The sequence below is a fragment of the Chenopodium album genome, chromosome 16, assembly GCF_948465745.1.
Source record: "Chenopodium album chromosome 16, dcCheAlbu1.1, whole genome shotgun sequence".
Taxonomy (NCBI): domain Eukaryota; kingdom Viridiplantae; phylum Streptophyta; class Magnoliopsida; order Caryophyllales; family Amaranthaceae; genus Chenopodium; species Chenopodium album.
The window spans coordinates 15,163,577-15,183,915 of NC_137849.1; the positions used below are offsets into that span (position 1 = coordinate 15,163,577).

Sequence of the window (20,339 nt, forward strand, 5' to 3'; positions counted from 1 at the left end):
AAGTTATCAATATAAGGCACCATTAACGTGGTTTCAAAAAAAAAAAGATAAAATTTGTTTGAAAAATCTAACTTTTTTCCTTAGATTTTGATTTCACTATTATATAGAGACTAGTTTGGTGCCCCGTGCGATGCCCGGGTAATTTATTAAATTTAAGATAATTTTTTATTTAAATTATGTAGTAGGCATGTAATGACAACTAATAATATTGTGAAAATGTTCAGTTTAAAAAATTATATAAAAAAAATAGCAAAGTAAACTTGAAATATTAGAAATTTCTATAAATTAGCCAAAATAAATTAAACAAAAAAATTGTTTAAAGCCCGGTGGGTTGACCCGAACCCGAAACTTTGGGTTAGCGTTGACCGACTCGAAATGACATGTGACCTGACCCGATTGACAGGTCTACAAACAATAATAAAATCATATTTGATTATGAAGTATTTTATTTCAGTTGATTAGAATAAATTATAAAAGAATGTTTTACGTTTTAAACTACTGCCTTCGCTCAAAAAAATTATTACATAAAAATAAATTTATATGATACATTATTTAATTGTTGTCTATGTAGCGCAATATTTGGTGAAAAGTTGAAATGCCAGGTATTGTTGTTTCATGCTTTGGCTAAACTTATAATTTATTTTTATAAATGTGAAATAATGGTATTTTATCATAAATAAAACTCTAAACCAATAATTTTATCCTATAAATCTATCCAAATTTTATTCTAAATAAAATTCTATACTTAGAATTTTTATCTTACAAAATCTATCCAAGTTTTTATCCTAATAAAAAATACAACTTTTTTATTTATAAAAAATATATCCAAATAAATTTTATGTGTCATACGAATATTTAAATATTGTCTACATGGCGCGACACTTGGCAAAAAGTTAAAACTCCAAGTGTCGATGTCTCGTGACCTGGCTAAAAGTTTGACTTTATATATTAGTTATATGATTGTAAAAATAGTAAACTTGGTTAGAAGTTTGAGCCCAAAATGTTTTTCAAGCTAAGCGTCTTTGAATTGTTTTCTTACGTGCTTTTTACTTGGTCTAAGCTAGAGATAAACTGAAAAATGAAATCATATGTATTTCATTGCCTAGGAAACACAAGCTCTAAGCTTACATATTAATACTTAAAAAATTGGTTTTCAGTTCAGCTACTTCACAACATTAACTTTAGAAATCTGAAATCGTAACACATTGTTCGTGTACAACAAGAATCGGTTGCAATACTTAAAACCCTTGAGTTACTAACTCTTGACATTGATATTCTATCTACAATGTTGGATCAATTCATCTTCTACAAGTACATCAATGCATTTCACCCTAATCATTAGCTCACAAAGCAATTCAGTCGTCTTAGTCCAACCTCAGTTACTAATCAAGGATGTGTAAAACTTAATCTATAGAAGAATAAAAAGGCGTCAAACAACTATATTCTACAAAGATTATACATACAAATCAGTGATAGCGTAGAACAAGTGAACAACTAATTATACATGAAGAAGGAAGGGAGGAAGGAGTCAAACATAGCCTATTCTGTTTCACTTATAAGATACAACTTTTGACCATTTTCAATCATATCTACATCAAGTATTTTACCACCATCTTCTGATAATATACATGAACCTGTAAGAAAGTTTAACTTTTCTGATGCCAACCTAATCAACTCATCTATTGTACGCGGAAGCCATAAAACAATCCCTGGTTTTCGGTTCTCTTTTGTTCCCCATGGGTGGAATGGGAAGACTGTGCATTTCTTATGGAGCTTTTTATCTGCAAGCCAATAAAAAAGTTAACAAAGCTGATCGATATAATTCAGGAAAAAGTGGTTTTATATTGAAACAATGTTCAAATGTTTGATTATTACCAAGCATTTCTTCAATATGATCAGAAGATTGAGACAGTTGAGCAGCTTTCGCGGCTTCCAATAGCTTTATCAAGTTCTTATTTCCACACATCCATGCTTCATCTAATGGTGTGTTACCCCATCTGTAAAAATTCACAATTTTGAAAAAATTACCTTAGAGATTATTGCATGATCACATGTCAATCCTAATGTTATAATCAGTTTAGGTTTAAGATATCATAATCAGTTTAGGTTTAAAATATTGAACTAGTGTTAACATAAATGGCTATAATAGATTTAGGATTACATAGAAAGCTTGTCATTAGCCAACAATATATGTGTGTGCTGTTACCTGTCTTTCAATGTGACATAAGCTCCTGCCTCTACCAACAGTTTCGCCATCAAATATAACCCTTGAGAACAAGCAACATGCAGTGGAGTTCTATGATCATAATCTTTAGAATTTGGATCCATTCCATTAGTCAAAATTCTTTTCAGAAATTCCACATCCCCACTTAGAACAACTGTGCAAAGAAAAGAACCAACATCTTTGACATCGATTCTGGCCTTTTCCTTGTATAACAACGCAGCAACTTTGTCATGTCCGTTTTTGACAGCTTCTAACAGTGGTGTATTACCAAAATTATCTGTTGGGAGAGTGCTGCGTTAGAAAACATGTTTAAGATCAAAGAAAACAAAGCTAGTTATGTAGATAATGCACCTGTCTTGTTTACATCGGCTCCTTCTTCAATAAGGAAGAGAACAATGTCTTCGCATCCTCCTGATGCAGCTATATGCTGTGGCCAGAGGAATTTTCCAAGTTATTAGTTTATTTACAAGAAATATTACATATTTATACGATGCTATAAAATCACTATTGGTTATCAAGATTCAAGCATTCTGATTACTTGAAGCTACAAATCCACCCATCTTGCCACCTATATTTGTAGTATAATAAATCAAACAGAGCTGACCTCTCAGTATGTTGTGTTCTATTCAGTTTCTCTTATCTCAATTTACATAAACTTATTAGACCTTATCAAAACTTATTTTAGTTATAATGTGAACTTGGGTGACCTGATAAAAACTTATTTTTCCTGAACATATCTTTTCTGAACTTATTTTTACTGAAGCAAGTGAATAGAACAAACGCTTATTTTTCCTGGTACATTTACTATTACAAGCTTCCTACGTATGATTACCATATCACTCAGACGTATAACAAAGTGTATAACAAAGTGCATGACATAGATATTGGAGTGCTTGAGAGGGTGAACTTTGCTTTTCATTTTACTTTTAGCATATTGTCTTAGAGATGTATTTATATTTGCCCAAATTTTAGTTTAGATGTATCTATATTTGGCTAAAGTATAGTGTTACAAACTACTCGTACATGATAGGTGCGCATAAGTGTACTTGAAAACTACAGGGTAGCACAATTCTATCATAAGTAATCAAGTATCATACCAGCGGAGTCCTTCCATTGTAATCTGTCTTCTTTAGATCAGCTCCGGCATTAAGCAAACTCTTTAGCTGATAAAGATCTCCATGGTGTGCAGCATTATTTACTTTGAGAGCAAGTTCTGATTCTTGCTTTGCTATGTGAGATGCAATATCAGATTCAACTTGCTTCAAGTTGTATTTTCCATTATTATTACCCTGCATATCAAATAGTAATGGTAGACATATTACTCGTGCACTTTCGTACCAAGAAAAGTTTAAATCAATTGACTTCCACGAGCATAATTGATAAAAGTAGATGCAAAGCTGATCTCAAAACAGTGTAAACTGAGAATGCATTTCAGAATGATTGAATTCCCTCATTACCTCAAGGAGACAGTGGCGTATCCAGGATTTCCAAACAGTGGGTTCGGAATCGGAAAAAAAAAAAAAGGAATGCGAATACATTAATTAAATATTCAATACCTTAGTTCAAATTTCGGGTTACAAATGGATTACACTTAGAAAAATGGTAAAAAAAAAAAAAAAAAAAATTTAAAAAAAAAATTTAAAAAAAAACTACAAAAGCATTCTTCGAGTTTTCATACTTTGGAAGCGTATCAATACATCATCATCACTAACTCTAGCAAATAAGTCTCTCTCAAGAAAAGTGGCTAAACAAGCAGAGGATTTTTGTGATTTTCCCACACATTTCCAAAAAGACTCTAAACTCATTTGCAAACTGAAATCAAACAACAATCATACAATAAATCAACTGCACACTTACACAGTATAAATTAATTTAAGAATAATCATCAATTTAAGACATCAAATTAATTTTAAAATAATCATCAATTTATCAATTATAAACCCCAACAATCTAAGTATTCAATATTTCAATCAATAAATCAATTATAAACACTACAAATTTACAATCTATAACCCTTCAATAAATATGAGAAACCAAATCTAATTAAATGAATTAACATTTAAGTATTGAAAAAGTAGAATTGTAGAGTACAGTACCTTACTCTGTTACTCGCTGCCTCGTTGTGCTGTTGTGAAGATGGTGGAGGCTCCGTGAGTGGTGCCGGCGTGCCGCGGTGGCTGGTGGGCGGTGGGGTGGAGACGTGGAGCACTTGAGTTACAGGAGACGAGTAGACGACTGACGAGGATAGGCAGAGAAGACAAGTCTCGACTTTGTTTTTAAAAAAATACTAAACTTAAAAAAAAAAGTTGTGGGAGGGTTCGAACCCGTGCCACATTATAAGGGGGGAAGGAAAGACGCACATGGGTAAATCACCACTAGGCTGCACATTAACATGTTGATTATTAGTCTGAAAATATTCTATTTAACCCTTTTTTCTTTTTTTTTTTATTAAAAAAAAAAAAAAAAAAAAACTTTTAATTTTTTTTCAAAAATTCAGTGGGTTCAATGAACCCACTTGAACCCACCCTGTATCCGCCCATGCAAGGAGATTGTCAAAGATTTTCTTCCCATCATAAAAATATATGTCAATAATATTGCTTAATGACTCTTTGTCAATCCGCAGAAGCCGACACAGATCAATAACTCTGATAATACTAGGCTGAGGAACATTGCAAAAAATGGAGATTTGTCCAAAAGTGTTATTTGGTTCAAGACAAGAAATTATCTGTTCTGATCCATCTTGCCCAATGCCTACCTCCTCCTGTAGAAAAAAGAGCGGCCGAAATATTGCTTAATTTTTGCAATCTGTATCCAAATTCTAATACTCCTTTTTATAAAGAATCAAAGATGAAATAATGTATAAATTTAAGGAAATTTTAGATTTTAACACCTCACAAAAACCCAAAAATGGTTTTTAATCCCGCCATAAAAAAGAAAAATTATTTTAACACCAGACAAACTTACAAAAAATTGGTATTACCACCACTTAACGGATTCCGTTTAGGAATTCCGTTAAGTGTGGTCCACGGTGATACATGTCACCATTTTATTTGTTAAAAAAAATTAAAAAAAAAATAGAAAACCTAAAACCATCCCAGCCACCACCACAGCGCCACCATCGCTCCACCACCGCCCTCCCCCCAACCCACCACTGCCCTCCCCGAACCCACCACCGGCGGCGCACCAGCACTCCCAACACACCTGAACCCTCCCCCTCCCTTTCCCGCAACCGTGTCGCCCCCAATAACCACCAAACTCAAAACCCTTCTTCCCCAAAACGACCACGAATCCGGCCACAAATGGCCAAAATCGGTCGATTTTGGGGCTGAGTGGCCTTAATCGGCCGATTTCGGCCATTTGTGGCCAGAATCATGGCTGTTTTGAGGGATTCGTGACCGTTGAGGGTTGAGGGTTTGGTTGTTTTTGGGGCCGATTGCGGTTGCGGGAAAGGGAGGGGGGGAGGAGACGCGCCGCCAATGGTGGCTTCGAGGAGGGCAGTGGTGGGTTGGGGGAGGGTGGTGGTGGCGCGGTGGTGGGGCTGGGGTAGTTTTAGGTTTTTTATTTTATTTTTCTTTTTTTTTTCTGTTTTTGGTCAATAATAAAGCGACACGTGGCTTTATGGGTCCACTTAACGGATTCCTGAACGGAATTAGTTAAGTGGTGGTAATACCCATTTTTTGGAAATTTGTATGGTGTTAAAATAAATTTTTTTTTTTTTTATGGGGGTGTTAAAAACAATTTTTGGGTTTTTATGAGGTGTTAAAATCTAAAATTTCCTAAATTTAATGTCATTTTCAAGAAATCAAACCCACTTGTGAAGCTAATTGTTCATAGCACACTATGAATTATAGCTATAGTTTCCCACTAGATGGTATATTGAAATTATAAACTTTAAAAATCATATACGAAGTATGTAGTTTAATGCTGGATAATGACATGAGGACAAGAAAATTTACGAACACAAATGTTGTGGATAAAAGAAAATGCAGTAACAATGCAGGCATACCAGCAATCCATGACAGATGAAATAAAGTTGATCTACTACATTCCCTTGCTCTAAAATCACTTCACCGGGAAGGAAAAATTCTTCGTGGACTCTAATTACCTGTAAAACCATGTACATAGATTATCCATAAAATTCAAATATCAATGAGCAGAGACTTAACACCGTAATATGGAAGTCTGAAACATGCTAAAAGATTTACAGAAACAACATTCTTCAATGTTCCTAAAGATCTGCATGAAGAAGCTCATGAATTATTTATCATTGTGCATACAATATCATCAAGAAAGTGCAAACTCCAATTAATTATACTTTCTCAAAATGCATAAACAGATGAAATATATCACTTCGAGCTAAGATCAAACCTTAATCTCCAATTAAAAAATCTCCTTGGTAAATTATAAGAAGCATGCTGAAATATATCAGCTCATATAATCAATATATTTAACTTCATTCTTTTTCCTATACATTAAGAGTGACCTTTGCAATAATGAATTTTTTTTAGAATTGATGAATCCCATGTATGAATCCCATGTTCAACATGCATCAGCAAAACGAAACTGTGTTTGTGCTACATGTAGCATCAATATGTTGTACAGAACATCTCGATTTTATACATGAATAATATGATTCATATCGAGCTCCTACATACTTTTTACTAACAAGATAGCATAATATAGGTTCTATTATACATAATTTCAGCAAATTAAACAAGGAATTAGGAAATGAAAAGGTGGACTTGTATGTGCTAATTATAACCATGGATAGTTTATGCATTAGTAGCTAAAACTTCAAGAATGCATAAAAAAAGAGGATTGGAACTTACAATCTGATTGATGAACTCTGGTGAACATCCTTTAAAAAGAGGAACTTTTTCAATGTATGGCATGTATAATGATTGGGATATCTGCACTAACAACATAATTAGTTTATTTTCGATAATAAACAACAAGGAGTAAACATTAAAACATATAATAGATGCTTTTCTTATTTTACATTACCTTAGCTCGAAGTGATATGGGAATGTCCTGCAGAACAGAAGCCTCAGTATAGCTACTTTCATATTGTAAACGCAAATGACCTTTGATCTGATTGCGAAGATCCCTGCTAAGCCTATTTCTGTTCATATATTTCATCACTTCTGTCATTTTATCCCTGAATCGTTCTGTTTTAGAGCCTTTAACTATCAATGCTGTCATATTACCGATCAGATAAGCACCCAAAATCATATCAAAAGAAACGTAAATCATAATGAATATCATTTCCCTCATATTAACAGCATGAATGTCCCCATAACCTGCAAGATAACAGAAAAAGCAAAACATCAATCACTAATTCTAAATTAAATCATCTGCAACATTAAAAGGATCATCGTTTGTTCAGTGAAGCCAATGACTATATACTAAGAAATCGATTGCAGGACAAGGAAATCCGACTGAAGAAAAACAACAGTTTTTTTCTGATGACATTATAAGCTGAGATTTAAATCAACTTTGTTCTATACACTTGAGACATCAAAGGAGTAGCTCACCTACAGTAGCCATGGTAACGATGGCAAAATATAGAGATGTCGTATACCTCCTCCAAAGATCAATTTCCCTGAAGTGGGAATAACTATAGTCTCCCAACGTTAAACTGCCAATCCACGTGTAACCCTCTTCACGTTCAGGAATCGTAGTGGCTAAATAATAAAATATACAAGCTGCTGTATGTGTGCAGTAGAGTTCAACTGTAAGAAGTTTTACAATCCTAGTAAAAAGGTAGTTGATCCTTATATCCTTCTCCAATTTCTGAAGGAAAAAATGTATCTTACGTACTCGACACAACCTGATCCATAGCATGTATCTCACAGCTTCTTTCCTATGAGAAGCCTGCAAAAAAAAGTTGTTTTCAGAACAATCAAAATTCTGGATTCTTCCATCATTTGTAAGCTAAAACAACACAAGATATGGGAATTGTTGCAGTATAGCAGTACAAATTCTTTTTTTTTTTTTTAACAGCATGATTATGATAAAGAAAATCGCTTAAATTATATTTTCAAAGTTTACATTTTATATAAACAGAACTATTTATGCAGCATAAATAAACTCTACAACAGATGAAATTCTAAAGGAGATCGAGTTTGTATGGTGACTCGTGCTTGAGCTATGAGTCGAAAGCCCAAGGACTCTATCAAATGACCATGCTCATAGCGATTATAATCGAAATCCATTAAAAAAACACAAACATGCCATGATAAAGACAGGTAGAAAAAAAATGATTACATAAGAACAATAAATTTTTGTTGAGATAGATAACTGAATCTAATATAAATACCTTATAAATAAGATCCCATGGCAAACAAGCGAGCAAATCCAAAACAAAAGTTGATTTCAAGTACCTATAAATAAGAAAAGAGAATGATATAAATCAATGAGCAACAATTTTCATTTTTTATTTTTTATTTTTTGGCTTAAAGTTTCAAGACAAGAAAAAAGGGACCTGAAGGCGATAGCAGGACGTTGGTAGACCATACGGTAAGTTTGTTTATCTCTGTATCCGACAAAGAATTGAAGCACAATGTCCATAAGGAAAGCAACTTGACCAACAATGTCTAAGACGAACAAGTTCTCTGGAAGTCCCCTGAAGAACCCAAACTCCATCGGCGTAAAGAATGAAGAGTATATTGCCCATAATAGTATGATGTTATCCCATGCCTTATACCACCTGCATTAGTATAGTCACCATTGTAACATCACTACAGTCAGTTCGTAGTGTGTGTAATGTATGGCACCCCAAAACAATTTTCTGCTTGGTTTTAACATGACAAAACAAAATTGAATAAAAATTTAACTTAAAAAATTATGTAAAAATTTAACTTACAAAATATGTTGAACGTGTAACATGCACGCAACTATATACTACGTAAAATATTAATCCAATTCAAATTAACATGTAAAGGTTTCATGATTTCCTCATCTGAAAATTTATTTTTAGAACTATATAGTTTCCACATAAGTTGCTTACATCACTTTGTTCTACAAAATTTATGTACCAATTAATGTAGACCGAAATCAATCTTTTGGTCTTGTATCCACCCTAAAAATTACTTCATATATCATTAGAGTAATTAACTAGCTGACATCTATACACGTAGCATATGGTAAAAAAAAGTATCCAAAGACATAGGAAAGTTAATATAGTTCTACAAGAGTTTCAACTTCTATAACCATTATTATATGAGCATTTCATACAATGCATATACCTTATTCGGGTTTATTTTTCTAGCAATGTTCTAACATTGCATTGGTTATGAAAAATAAGTCGTATATTAAAAGGTTTTTTTTACTTCCTCGTGAAATTCACTAGTTATGTTTTATCACCTTAATGAATAAAAGTTTTACCGGAAACAAAACTAAAAATTGGATTTTGTCGATGTTTAAACTGACCTACCATGTAAATCAATTAATTACACCGATCTTGCGTATTTTTGTCATAAATTTCCAACTTAACTCCATTTTAAAAAGTTAATTTATTGTTTATATGTAGCCCTACATATATCATTACTTTAATTATAAATAAATAAAAAAAAAAATAAAAAAAAAAAAAAGAGATTGATGGTATTGGTAGATAGTGTGATTTACGATTTACCATGTAAATCAAACATGTCAAGGAATAACTATTACGAGTAAATTGTTTCAACTTGGATTTTTACGTCACGAGCAAATATTGTGGTAGGATTGGATTAAGATGGATGGACTTTAAATTTAATAGATACCACAAAAGTGACTTTAAAAATTGTTAATGGACAATGGACATCCATATCATACATGTGGTTGTGCACACCAGCGCAAGCATAACGTAATCAAATCAATTGTTATAGTTAATTTACAATATGAAGTTCCACCCGGTTCAACCTTTTTGGGTCAATTCAGATTGGGGGATCGGTTTTGGGTGGTTAGGTTTCAATCTCCTCCCAATGGTTGTTGCGGTGGATCGAACACGGGTTTTTCTTACCAAGTGTAGTCTCAATCACCACTACACCAACAGTCAATTGGTTTTTTTACAGACTTTTAGATAAACTGGGTGTACAATATATATAATTTATGAATAATTATGTATGTTACTTTAAAATGATCAAAAGTTATCTACTATAAATTAAAGTTACCTAATTACCCCTATATAAATAAATGTTACGTTATCATATCTCATTGTATACATTGTGAAATTAAATACTTCATATCTTTTAGAATTGATCCTCAAATCTGAACTGGCCATAAGGATGAAACGGGTGGAATACTGAAAAAAAAAAAAAAAATAGAACTGCCACATGACCTATTTTAAGTAAAATCATATTAGGTTCAAATTTATCCAAAGAAGGTTATTAAATGTTACTTTAAATTGGCTAAAAGTTATCATAATTTTTTGTAATGTAGTTTTTAATGTATGTTAACATCATTATAAGCCGGGGTGTATACAAAATATTTGGGTAAAACTTTTTTTGTAAATTATTTGATTATTTGTAGCTTTAGTAATGACATACATTGATATAGGAATAGAGGTGTCAATTCGGATAACCGAATAGAGTTTGGGTCGGGTCTATTCGGGTCGGATATATTCGGGTCAAAATTATTTTTTTAATTCAGATCGAGTCGGGTCGGGTCAAATTCGGGTCATGGTTTATCGAATTCGGGTCGGATATGGGTCGGGTCAATTTCAGGTCGGTTCATGTTCGGTTCGGATAAATTCGGATCGGATTCAAAACGGGTTTAATCGGATTAATTTCGGGTCGGATGAATTTGGGTCAGGTTGATTTCGGTTCGGATGATTTCGGTTTGATTAAGGTAAGGTTGATTCGTTGATTCATTAATTGGTCAATTTCAATTCAATTCCTTTCTGTGTTTGGTTGGATTTTAATCGATGTTGACCCAATATATATCCAAATAAGGTTATTTTTAAACTAGACTTATTATTGAGTTTATACCTTATTATTGGGTCAATATCAAGTCATTCATGTATCATATTTTTTATCGAGTTGAAAGAAGAGGTTTTAATGTTCAAGTATTACAAATTATTTGTAGCAAATTTTAGATGAGACGAATATAAAGCTTAGAAAGTAATTCTATATACTACCTCCGGTTTTTTTTTAGTTGCAACTTTGGAATATTTTATATGTCTCAAATAATACCCCAAAGTTGCAACTAAAAAAAAATCGGAGGTAGTAATTGGTATATACATGAAGTAAATTTGTTACTCCGAATTATTTCTTTGTAGGAAAAAACGTTAACTTATTAATAATTAGTAAATATAGTAGTATAAGAACTTGAATAAAAAGGTCAATAATTAATTATGGTCGGGATAAATTCGGATCGGGTAAAATTAAATCAAGTTAAAATCGGGTCGGTTAATATCAGTTCGGGTCAAAATAGATCAGATTATATCGGTTATTTGCCGGGTCTTTCGGATCGGGTTAAGCTCGAGTCGGATCAAATCGGTTCGGTTTGAGTTCAGGTCAGGTCAAATCAAATTCGGGTTAAGTTCATGTCAGATCAAATCAGTGCCGAGTTAAGTTCAGATCGGGTCAAGTTCGGATTCGGGTTGAGTTCAGTTCGATTACAAATTGGGTTTGGGTCTTGAATTTCTCGGATCAAATCGGACAGGTTACAGTTCAAAACGGATAGTTTTTTTCGAGTTGGTTTGGTTTTCACACCTCTATATAGGAGTGCATCTTGTGTCACGCATATAAGAGAGCGAGTCAGGAACATGTGGCTCTGATCTAAGTTGATTCATTACTGGATTTCCTGATTTAGATCAAGTTTGATTAAAGTCATGTTGGCTTATTTTATATTTTATTTCAAATAGATATCACTTATTTTTGTGACAAAACAAATCTTAATGTCATTAAGATTCCAAATTACGGAATAACATTGGCCCTGTTAGACACCAGCTAGATTGTAAATGTAAGGAATCTATAAAGGGGAAGGCAAAATCAAAGAGAACCAACTTTCAAACGAAAACAATCAAATATAGACGCAATCTAATTGCGGCGTCTGACCGTCGGTCTTCCAATCTAGAGGCTGTTTGGTCGCAACGCATAGCACTAAACTAAATAAGCACATTTTTGGAAAGCCTAAATTCCAACTTTTAATTGCAGCAGGTCACACCCTACCTTACCGTGTGGCAGGGGTTATCCTAATTAATTTGTTAGGGGTTATTCAAGTTATTCAATCAGGGGTTACTCGAGTTACTCGGTGAGGGATTACTTGAGAGTTTCGGACAGGGGTTACTCAAGGGGTTCACTCGATCAAGGGTTACTTAAGGGATTATTCAGTCAAGGGTTACTCGAGTTACTCGGTCAAGGGTTACTCGAGTTACTCGGTTAGGAGTTACTCGGTCATGAGTTACTCGAGTTACTCGATCAGGGGTTACTCAAGTTACTCTGTTAGGAGTTATTTAAAGAGTTCGATTAGGGGTTACTCGTTCAGGCCTTCAGGGGTTACTTGAGAGTTCGGTCAGGGGTTACTCGGTCTCGAGAGGTTTGATCATGGATTACTCGAGGGGTTACTCGGTCAAGGGTTACTTGAGGGGTTACTCAGTCAGAAGTAACTCAAGTAACCCGTGACCGAGTAACTTGAATAACCTCAGCTACCCGAATAACCCCTAACCGAGTAACTCGAATAACCCCAACAACTCGAGTAACCCATGACCGGAAAACTCGACCGAGTAACCCCTGCCGCACGGTACAGCAGGCCGCATACAAAAAATTGTGATTCTAGTTACTATGAAAATATTTGATTTTGGTACAAAAATGTGCTTATTTGATACGGAGTACTATTATAAATTTGTAAATCTATCACAATTACCGCTTAAGACATTCCCTAATTTTAGTTCACATAAAACCCAAGTAAATCTATCTGTGTAAGACCCTGTTCACTTCACCCTAAAAAATAATAAATTAAAAATAAGTTTAGTAAAAATAAGTTCAGTTCAATAAAAATAATTTCAATTCAGCAAAAATCAGTAAATTTAAAGAAGAAATATAATAGATATTCAGTAAAAATAATTTCAGTTCAGCAAAATTAATTTCAGATCAACAAATTAATTTCAATTCAAAAAAAAATAATTTCAGTTCAGCAATAATAATTTCAATTCAGTAAAAATAATTTCAGTTCAGTAAAAATAAGGTGAAGCAAACGGGGCCTAGTTCCCAATCAGTTGTTTAATGGGGTACCTAAATAAATTTCCGCACTCAATATTTGTTAGTTGAACACTACGCTCACTTTGTTCTTTCAAAACGATATTCCTACGAGTACCATTTAAAGTTTGAGATGACTTATAAATAGTGTTTGACTGATTATGCCTTTTATTATGTTTATTTATATATATTTTCCCTATTTATTTTAACTATCTTTTTTTGAACTTTTAAAAATAATGAGCAAACTTTTATACTCTTAAAAATATTTATTTACATATTTCTCTTGTTAATATTGTCAATAACTAAATTTGTGATATAAGGGCAAACTGAAAAAGCATCCCAAATATAGCTACCTATGGTGCTCACATCACACACATTTTCCCGCTTAATTATAGTAGGAAAAAAATTGCACAACAAACTTCATTATAATTAGATTAATTAAAACCAAAAACTGATTTGAGCCCACCTTTGAATAGTGTTCATAATTATTATTTTCTTATAAAGAATACTTTTTCTTGAATTATAATTGAAAAATATATTATAAATAATATAAATATTAAAGGTTGAAATTTTAAAATAAGACAACATTTTGATTATTTCTTTATATTATAACTTTTGAGGTCTAAATATTAAACATGTCAAAAAAACTTGTAAGTCTGTTTAACAACCTCCTTTTTTAAATACTTATTTCATTTCTCCATACGTGAAATTTTAGGAGAAAGTGGAGAAAGTAATAAAATATGGAAGTAGTAGGATAGGTAAAAGAATAAAAAATTGTAAAAGGCAAAAGTGTTTGTTGAGATAATTGAATGAGAAAGAATATGAAATTAATAAAATATGATTTATGTCGGGTCCACTAGTTGAGAGAAATAAATTAAATATTATAAAATCTCTAAATAAGAAAATGGAGCAAATATTTAAAAACGTCCGAAAATGAAAAGTGGAGCAAATATGTTAAAACCGAGGGAGTAAACAGGTTACCCATGATACATGTCAACTTATTATTGGTATATATAGTTAATTCGATTTTTTTTAAAAATAAAACAAAAAAAATTAATAAAAGAGAATAAAAATCCCTCCTCCCCTATCTCACCAACCGTTAGCTATTGAGTAACTTTTGGATAACTTTTAGTAGTTTGACCAAGTTAAACCATAATGAGTGGCGTTTGGTAATGTAGTGGTTGGGGTTCGTAGCTTTAAGTGGTAAAGGTAGCTTTTAAGTATCTATTGATGTTTTAATCTATACTTTGAGAAAATATTTAAAAAAAATAATAAAAAAAAAAAGTGTTTACATAGTGACATTTTTGTAAATAAGTCAATGACTTTTATTAAATGTGAGTTCCAAAATTTTTGATTTAGTTACAAAATTGCTATCTTGACTGAGATGTGTTGTTGATTTATCTACGAAATGCTACTAATTAAAATTTGTTTGTTTATTAGGAAAATAAACTGGGGCTGCCTCCTATACTTTTAGGGAAAAATATATTATATGCAACATCAGCTAATCAATAGCTAGCTACCAAACACTCATAATATGTTAATTATCTCTCTTCAAAGCTAACTACTTGTTAACAACTATAAAGTAATTGCGCACTTACCAGCTACTACCATAACTAATAAAACTAATAGCTAACTCCACAACCATGGCCATGTTCAGCAAAATGTAGCTATAGAGGTAGTTGATAGATGTGGAAGTAACTGTTTTAAACTGTCAACAAGCTGTTAGCTATGTACATAAATATTTAAGTCCAAGTGTTTAGTATAGTAACATTTTACTAGCTGTCACCTTTAAATATACAGGGTAAAAAAAAAACCCCCAAATAGATACCTCTAACTTTCAAAGAGCATATTCGACACTAGATTTTGAGTAACTTTTAGTGGTTTGACTTATTTAAACCATTACTTAGTAAAAAAAATGAGTGTTTCGCAATGTAGTGTGGGAGTAGAGTTTATTAGTTTGAGTAGCTTTTGTGAAAAATTAGGTGGTTGTTGAAATTTTCTTCTATGTTTTTATAATTTTACCGTTAATACCTAACAGCTACTATCACAATTAACAGTTAACAACTACCTCTACGGTTAATAGCTAACAGCTACTATCACAGTTAATATCCACTAGTAGAAAAATACAAAAAAACACCGCTCTATGGCCACCGGTTTTTGAAAACCGGTGGCTTAAAAAATGGGCGGGTTAGGCTAATTCACATTGCCACCGGTTCAAACCGAACCGGTGGCCTTTACCATTTATGCCATCGGTTTGAACCCGTGGCAATTAGCAATTTAAAAAAAAAAAAAAAAACAAAAACGCTCCCTTAAATACCCCAAACCCTACCTCAATACACTCTCAGCCGTCCCTCTCCTCTTTCTCTCTCCTGCTCCCCCTCTCTTCTTTCTCTTTCTCTTTCATTTCTCTTTCTCTTTCACTCTCAGCCGATCCTCCTTCTCTTTCTCATCTAATCTCCTCCTTCTCTTTCCTTCTCTTTCGATCTCCCCCTTCTCATCTCCTTCTCTTCTCATCTCCTTCGTCTCCTTCTCCCTCTTCTCCTTCGATCTCCTCTTCTCCTTCGATCTCCTCTTTGAGTTCGTGCACCATCATCAAGACCACAACGAAGACATGCACGAGGTTTGTTTTTGATTTTTGATTCTTGGTTTTTGATTTTAAATTCTGCGTTTTTGTTTTTTGAATCTGGGTTTTTGTTTAATCAATTAATTCTGGGTTTTTACTCGATTTTAATCAATTAATTCTGGGTTTGTGTTTTGGGTATTTGTTTCATTACTAGTTATTGATTTTTTTTGGGTTAATTAGTCGATTTTGGATTTTTTTTTTTAGTGTTTTCGTCGATTTAAATCGATTTTTAATTGATTTTAATCGATTCTAAGTGGATCTCCTTTTGGGTCCTATTCGATTTAATTCTAGGTTTTTTCATTTTTTTTTTTTAGTTCGTGAAAATCAGTTTATTTTTTTTTTGAGTTCGATTTAATTCTCATTTTGTTTTTAGTTCTCGTTTTGCAAATCATTTTGATTTTTTTTAGTTCGATTTAACTCTCGGGTTTTCACTAATTCCTAGGATTTTTGTTTAATTTTTTTCTGGTTTTTTTTTTCTTTTTTTTTTTGTGGGTTTTAGTTTTCTGGGTTAATTTTCTGGGTTTTTGTTTAATTTCTGGGTTTTGTTTATATTTTGTGTGTTTTTTCTGGGTTTATTTAACCTATTTAAATCGATTTATGGGTTTTTTTTTTGTTCTCAGCTTATACAGTTGTTTTTATCTTTTTTTCGCATCTTATTTTTTTTATTTAATCGAATTTTTTTTTGATGCAGGTGTATTGATTTGGATGTAGATGTTAAATCGAAGAAAAAAGATGCAGGATTATTGATTTAGGTGTTACATGGTTGTTTTTTAATTTTAATGTTGTAATTTTTTTTGGTTTTTATTGTAAATTTGTTTTTTTGGTTTTTAATGTTGGAATTTTAGTTTTGTGTAATTTGATTAATTTAGTTGTAGTTATTAATTTGGTTTTATCACTCTTAAAAAGTGTACTATTATTAGATACTATGAATATATATGTGTTTTTACATATAATTTACATATATGTATAATTTCTGCTACAATTGAAGTGAAATAAATGAAAAAAAAAAAAAAAAAATTTTGTTTTTTATGAACATTATTGCCACCGGTTAACCGGTGGCAATACTTTTTAATACCATTAAAAAAAATTGCGGGAAGCAATTATTGCCACCGGTTAACCGGTGGCAATAATTGTTTTTGCCACCGATTTTGAACCGGTGGCTTTTTAATAATATTATTGCCACCCCCACCTGGCCACCGGTTCAAAACCGGTGGCATAGGGGGGTTTTGAACCGGTGGCCAATTCATATTTTCGTCTAGTGATCTAACAACTAACAGCTACTATCACAATTAACATCTATCTGTACGCTTACAGTTTAACTTTTGACAAAAGTTACCCCCACCACTAAAAATTAGCTCCACCACTATATTGACGAACACTCAAATTTTTTTTTAATTAAATAGTGATTAGACTTGGTCAAACCACTAAAAGTTGCCTTAAAGCTACTCAGAAGCTACTGCCGAAAGCGTCCTTAATAAAAAAATATTAAAAAAAATAAAAACAAAAAAAAAAAGAAAACCAATAATTGTTTTTTTTTTCTAAAATTTTAACTCACTATTTATGTGGTCAAAATAAAATAAATTTGTTATATATTATCATTTACAAAAAAAGAAATAAAGTAACTTATTTATGATATCATTTATTCACCTCATTGTAAATATTTTAAATATTAACGTTTTAAAATTTTCATTTATCTACATAGTCAAAATATTATGATCAAAGAAACACGTTGGAGAATACTACACAAATATAAAGTACTCCCTCCATTTTGCATTAGTTATAACACTTTTCATTTTCGGCCGTACATTAGTTGCAACACTACTATATTTGAAAAGGACTCACTATTATTTTATAATTTCTCTCTCCCATTGACTCAACTTTCACAAATAATTTATTATTTCTCTTTCCTATCAACCCCACTCACATTACTTTTTTTTAATTATTATATTTCTATCTATTATTAACAATACTGTTATAAGCTTATAAACCTAGTTTATAATTTTCTTAAACTACGAACCAAGTCTACTGTTACAACTAATGTGAAACAGAGGAGTACTAGTAAGTCAAATTTTGAATAACAAAAAAAATAGTACTCCCTCCGTCCCTTTTTTACATTCCTATTTGTAAAATTATACGGGAATTAAAGAACTTGGAATAAAACAAAGAACAATAAAACAAACTACAATGGGAATTGTAAGACATTAATTGATGTCTTTGAGTAAAACAAAGATAGAATAATATTTAATGCTGCACATGTCATCAATCCTTTGAAAAGAAAAGGGACCAATAACAATTTTTGGTGGAAAAAAAGGACCAATTATATTCATCTAAATTGATACACATGAATTCTGAAAATAAGAGTGAGAATTACGGAGTAGAAAATAAGAGTGAGAAAATAGAGAAAGCATTAATTACAAAACAGAAAAATAGAGATAATTTGGGATATTTGGTAAAAATTAACTTACTAAAAAAGAAAAGTAAAAATGTAATTTTGAAATACCGAATAAGAAAAACAGAAATGTAAAAAGGGGACAAAGGGAGTACTATAATAGCAAATCAATAAAATGAACAAATAATTAAATTTAGAAACATCATATGAGGCTGGTCGACACTCGACAGGCCGTAGTTACACCGATTTTATCAAAGAAATCAATCATGATTTTTTATTTATTTTTATTTTTGACGAAAATGAATCAATCGTTAGTTACACTATCTATTTTCCCTATTTAATGTACGGATAAAAAACAAATCGAATAACAATATGCTAAAAATAAATCAAAAAACAGTAAAAAAGCAAAATGGAGAATGTGATACTCTCTACATACCTGTTGTGTTCTGGATGAATAACAAGACCATGGTAAAGATCCTTAACACCAACAAAGAACCCTTCTCTTGTAAACTGCCTTTGACTCGACTCGTGGCTAAACTCCGTCACTAGCAAGTTGAACCGGCTTCCGACCGATGCGTACAGCCTTTCTCGCGGCCGCTCCACCACAAAATCCTCCTCTCGATTCGACGACGAAGACGACGTTGAGCCTTCCATTCTTTCTTCTCTACCTCTAGTCATCATTATCCTTGCTATTTGTTTGGGTTTCATCGTAACTATATTATTTCGCGAATATTTTGTCAAATTCTTTCTAAATTAAGCCTTAAGTATGACCCTTCTATTAATGAATTAATTTATAAGGAAAAATAGAATGTCTTTTTAGTAAGAAATGATGAATAATCTGACCTTAGATGTAACTTTCCGGGAACGAAAGTGTGAAAAGAGAGACAATATATATCACGGGAATTCTAACGAATTTTGATGGTGAAAAAGTGTAACGAACTTGATTTTTGTTGGTGTAACCGAGCCCACCCTTTTACGATTATGGTCTTGACGTTGTTGTTATGGTATAACTTGATTGTAATCATACATTAATTTTAAGTTGAGTGATGATTTGGTTTATTTAGAGGGTTTTAGCGCAGAAATGATTTGAAATGGGGAGGGAGGTTAAGAAAAAGAAACAGAGCGCTTATGTAGCGTTGGGGACTATTATAAATGATTAAATGGGTTTGTAAATTAAAACGCAAATTGGCAATATGTATATATGTAGCTGTGTTTATCAGTTTCCACTAGTTGATGATAATTAGCACTTTGCCCATAGTATGTGGTTTTAGTTTCTAATTGATTTAATTAATTAGGATTATCTAAATCAATGTGAGCCCTACCATTAGATTGATCAACAAAGACATGTGTTATTTCCTAGCCATTATTCTTATGTTATATGTAACGTTGAATAGGGCCAAGTGTAAGGAGATTGGATAAAGTTTAATGTCTAATTAATTTTCTCAATATTATGGAATATGGACTAACAAAGTGTTGGTTCAATTGGTAATACCTCATATTCTAGAGGTATGGGATTCAAATCCTAAGCTACCAAATGAGGGTATTTGAGGGTAGGGATTCTCTTACCCTTTCTTCTACTCTCAAGTGCCTTGTCTGTAAATATTAGATCGAAAAACCGTGAAAGTTGAGATCTGGTCTAGATCCTCCATTCCTCCTTACTAATAGAAAAACAAAAAAATAAAATTAAAAAAATAAAATTAAAAAAATAAAATAAAAAAGATTTTATGGAATATGGGTTGATCTCGTTGTTTAAAGGTTATTTGGAACTTGCAAACATTCATCGATCTAAATTCTCAATATAATAAAAACTAAATGACCCTATGTCAATAGCATCGCTTCTAATATGCTCCTGAATAATAATTTTAGATGTATTTGTGTTGTTCTTGACAAAACATTATTGATGTATCGTGGCTGAGATGATGGCAA

At 32.2% G+C, this 20,339-nt stretch overlaps 1 protein-coding gene and 1 long non-coding RNA gene across 2 annotated transcripts; one reads left to right on the forward strand and one right to left on the reverse strand.

Annotated features, from left to right (window-relative positions):
- Positions 1-1,442: 1,442 nt before the first annotated feature.
- Positions 1,443-19,121, reverse strand: LOC145584952 (potassium channel SKOR-like). The gene is made up of 13 exons (XM_081641735.1): positions 18,850-19,121; positions 8,709-8,933; positions 8,544-8,607; positions 7,759-8,098; positions 7,229-7,524; positions 7,054-7,134; positions 6,231-6,329; positions 4,767-4,985; positions 3,322-3,513; positions 2,576-2,651; positions 2,207-2,501; positions 1,876-1,997; positions 1,443-1,781 (listed from the first exon to the last, which is right to left on the reverse strand). The coding sequence occupies exons 1-13, from the start codon at positions 19,119-19,121 to the stop codon at positions 1,540-1,542; spliced, it is 2,523 nt and encodes an 840-aa protein (XP_081497861.1). The 3' UTR covers positions 1,443-1,539.
- LOC145584951 (uncharacterized) lies at positions 15,656-16,977 on the forward strand. The gene is made up of 2 exons (XR_014100464.1): positions 15,656-16,021; positions 16,716-16,977. It is a non-coding gene; the product is annotated as an uncharacterized LOC145584951 (long non-coding RNA).
- Positions 19,122-20,339: the final 1,218 nt, after the last annotated feature.

Excerpts from the sequence above, each read along its gene's own strand:
- LOC145584952 (XM_081641735.1), bottom strand. The coding sequence starts at position 19,121 with ATGAAACCCAAACAAATAGCAAGGATAATGATGACTAGAGGTAGAGAA. Across the intron at positions 7,525-7,758 it reads CGTTACCATGGCTACTGTAG|GTTATGGGGACATTCATGCT; the intron begins GTGAGCTACTCC and ends GTTATCTTGCAG. Across the intron at positions 6,330-7,053 it reads CAGAGTTCATCAATCAGATT|GTAATTAGAGTCCACGAAGA; the intron begins GTAAGTTCCAAT and ends ATGGTTTTACAG.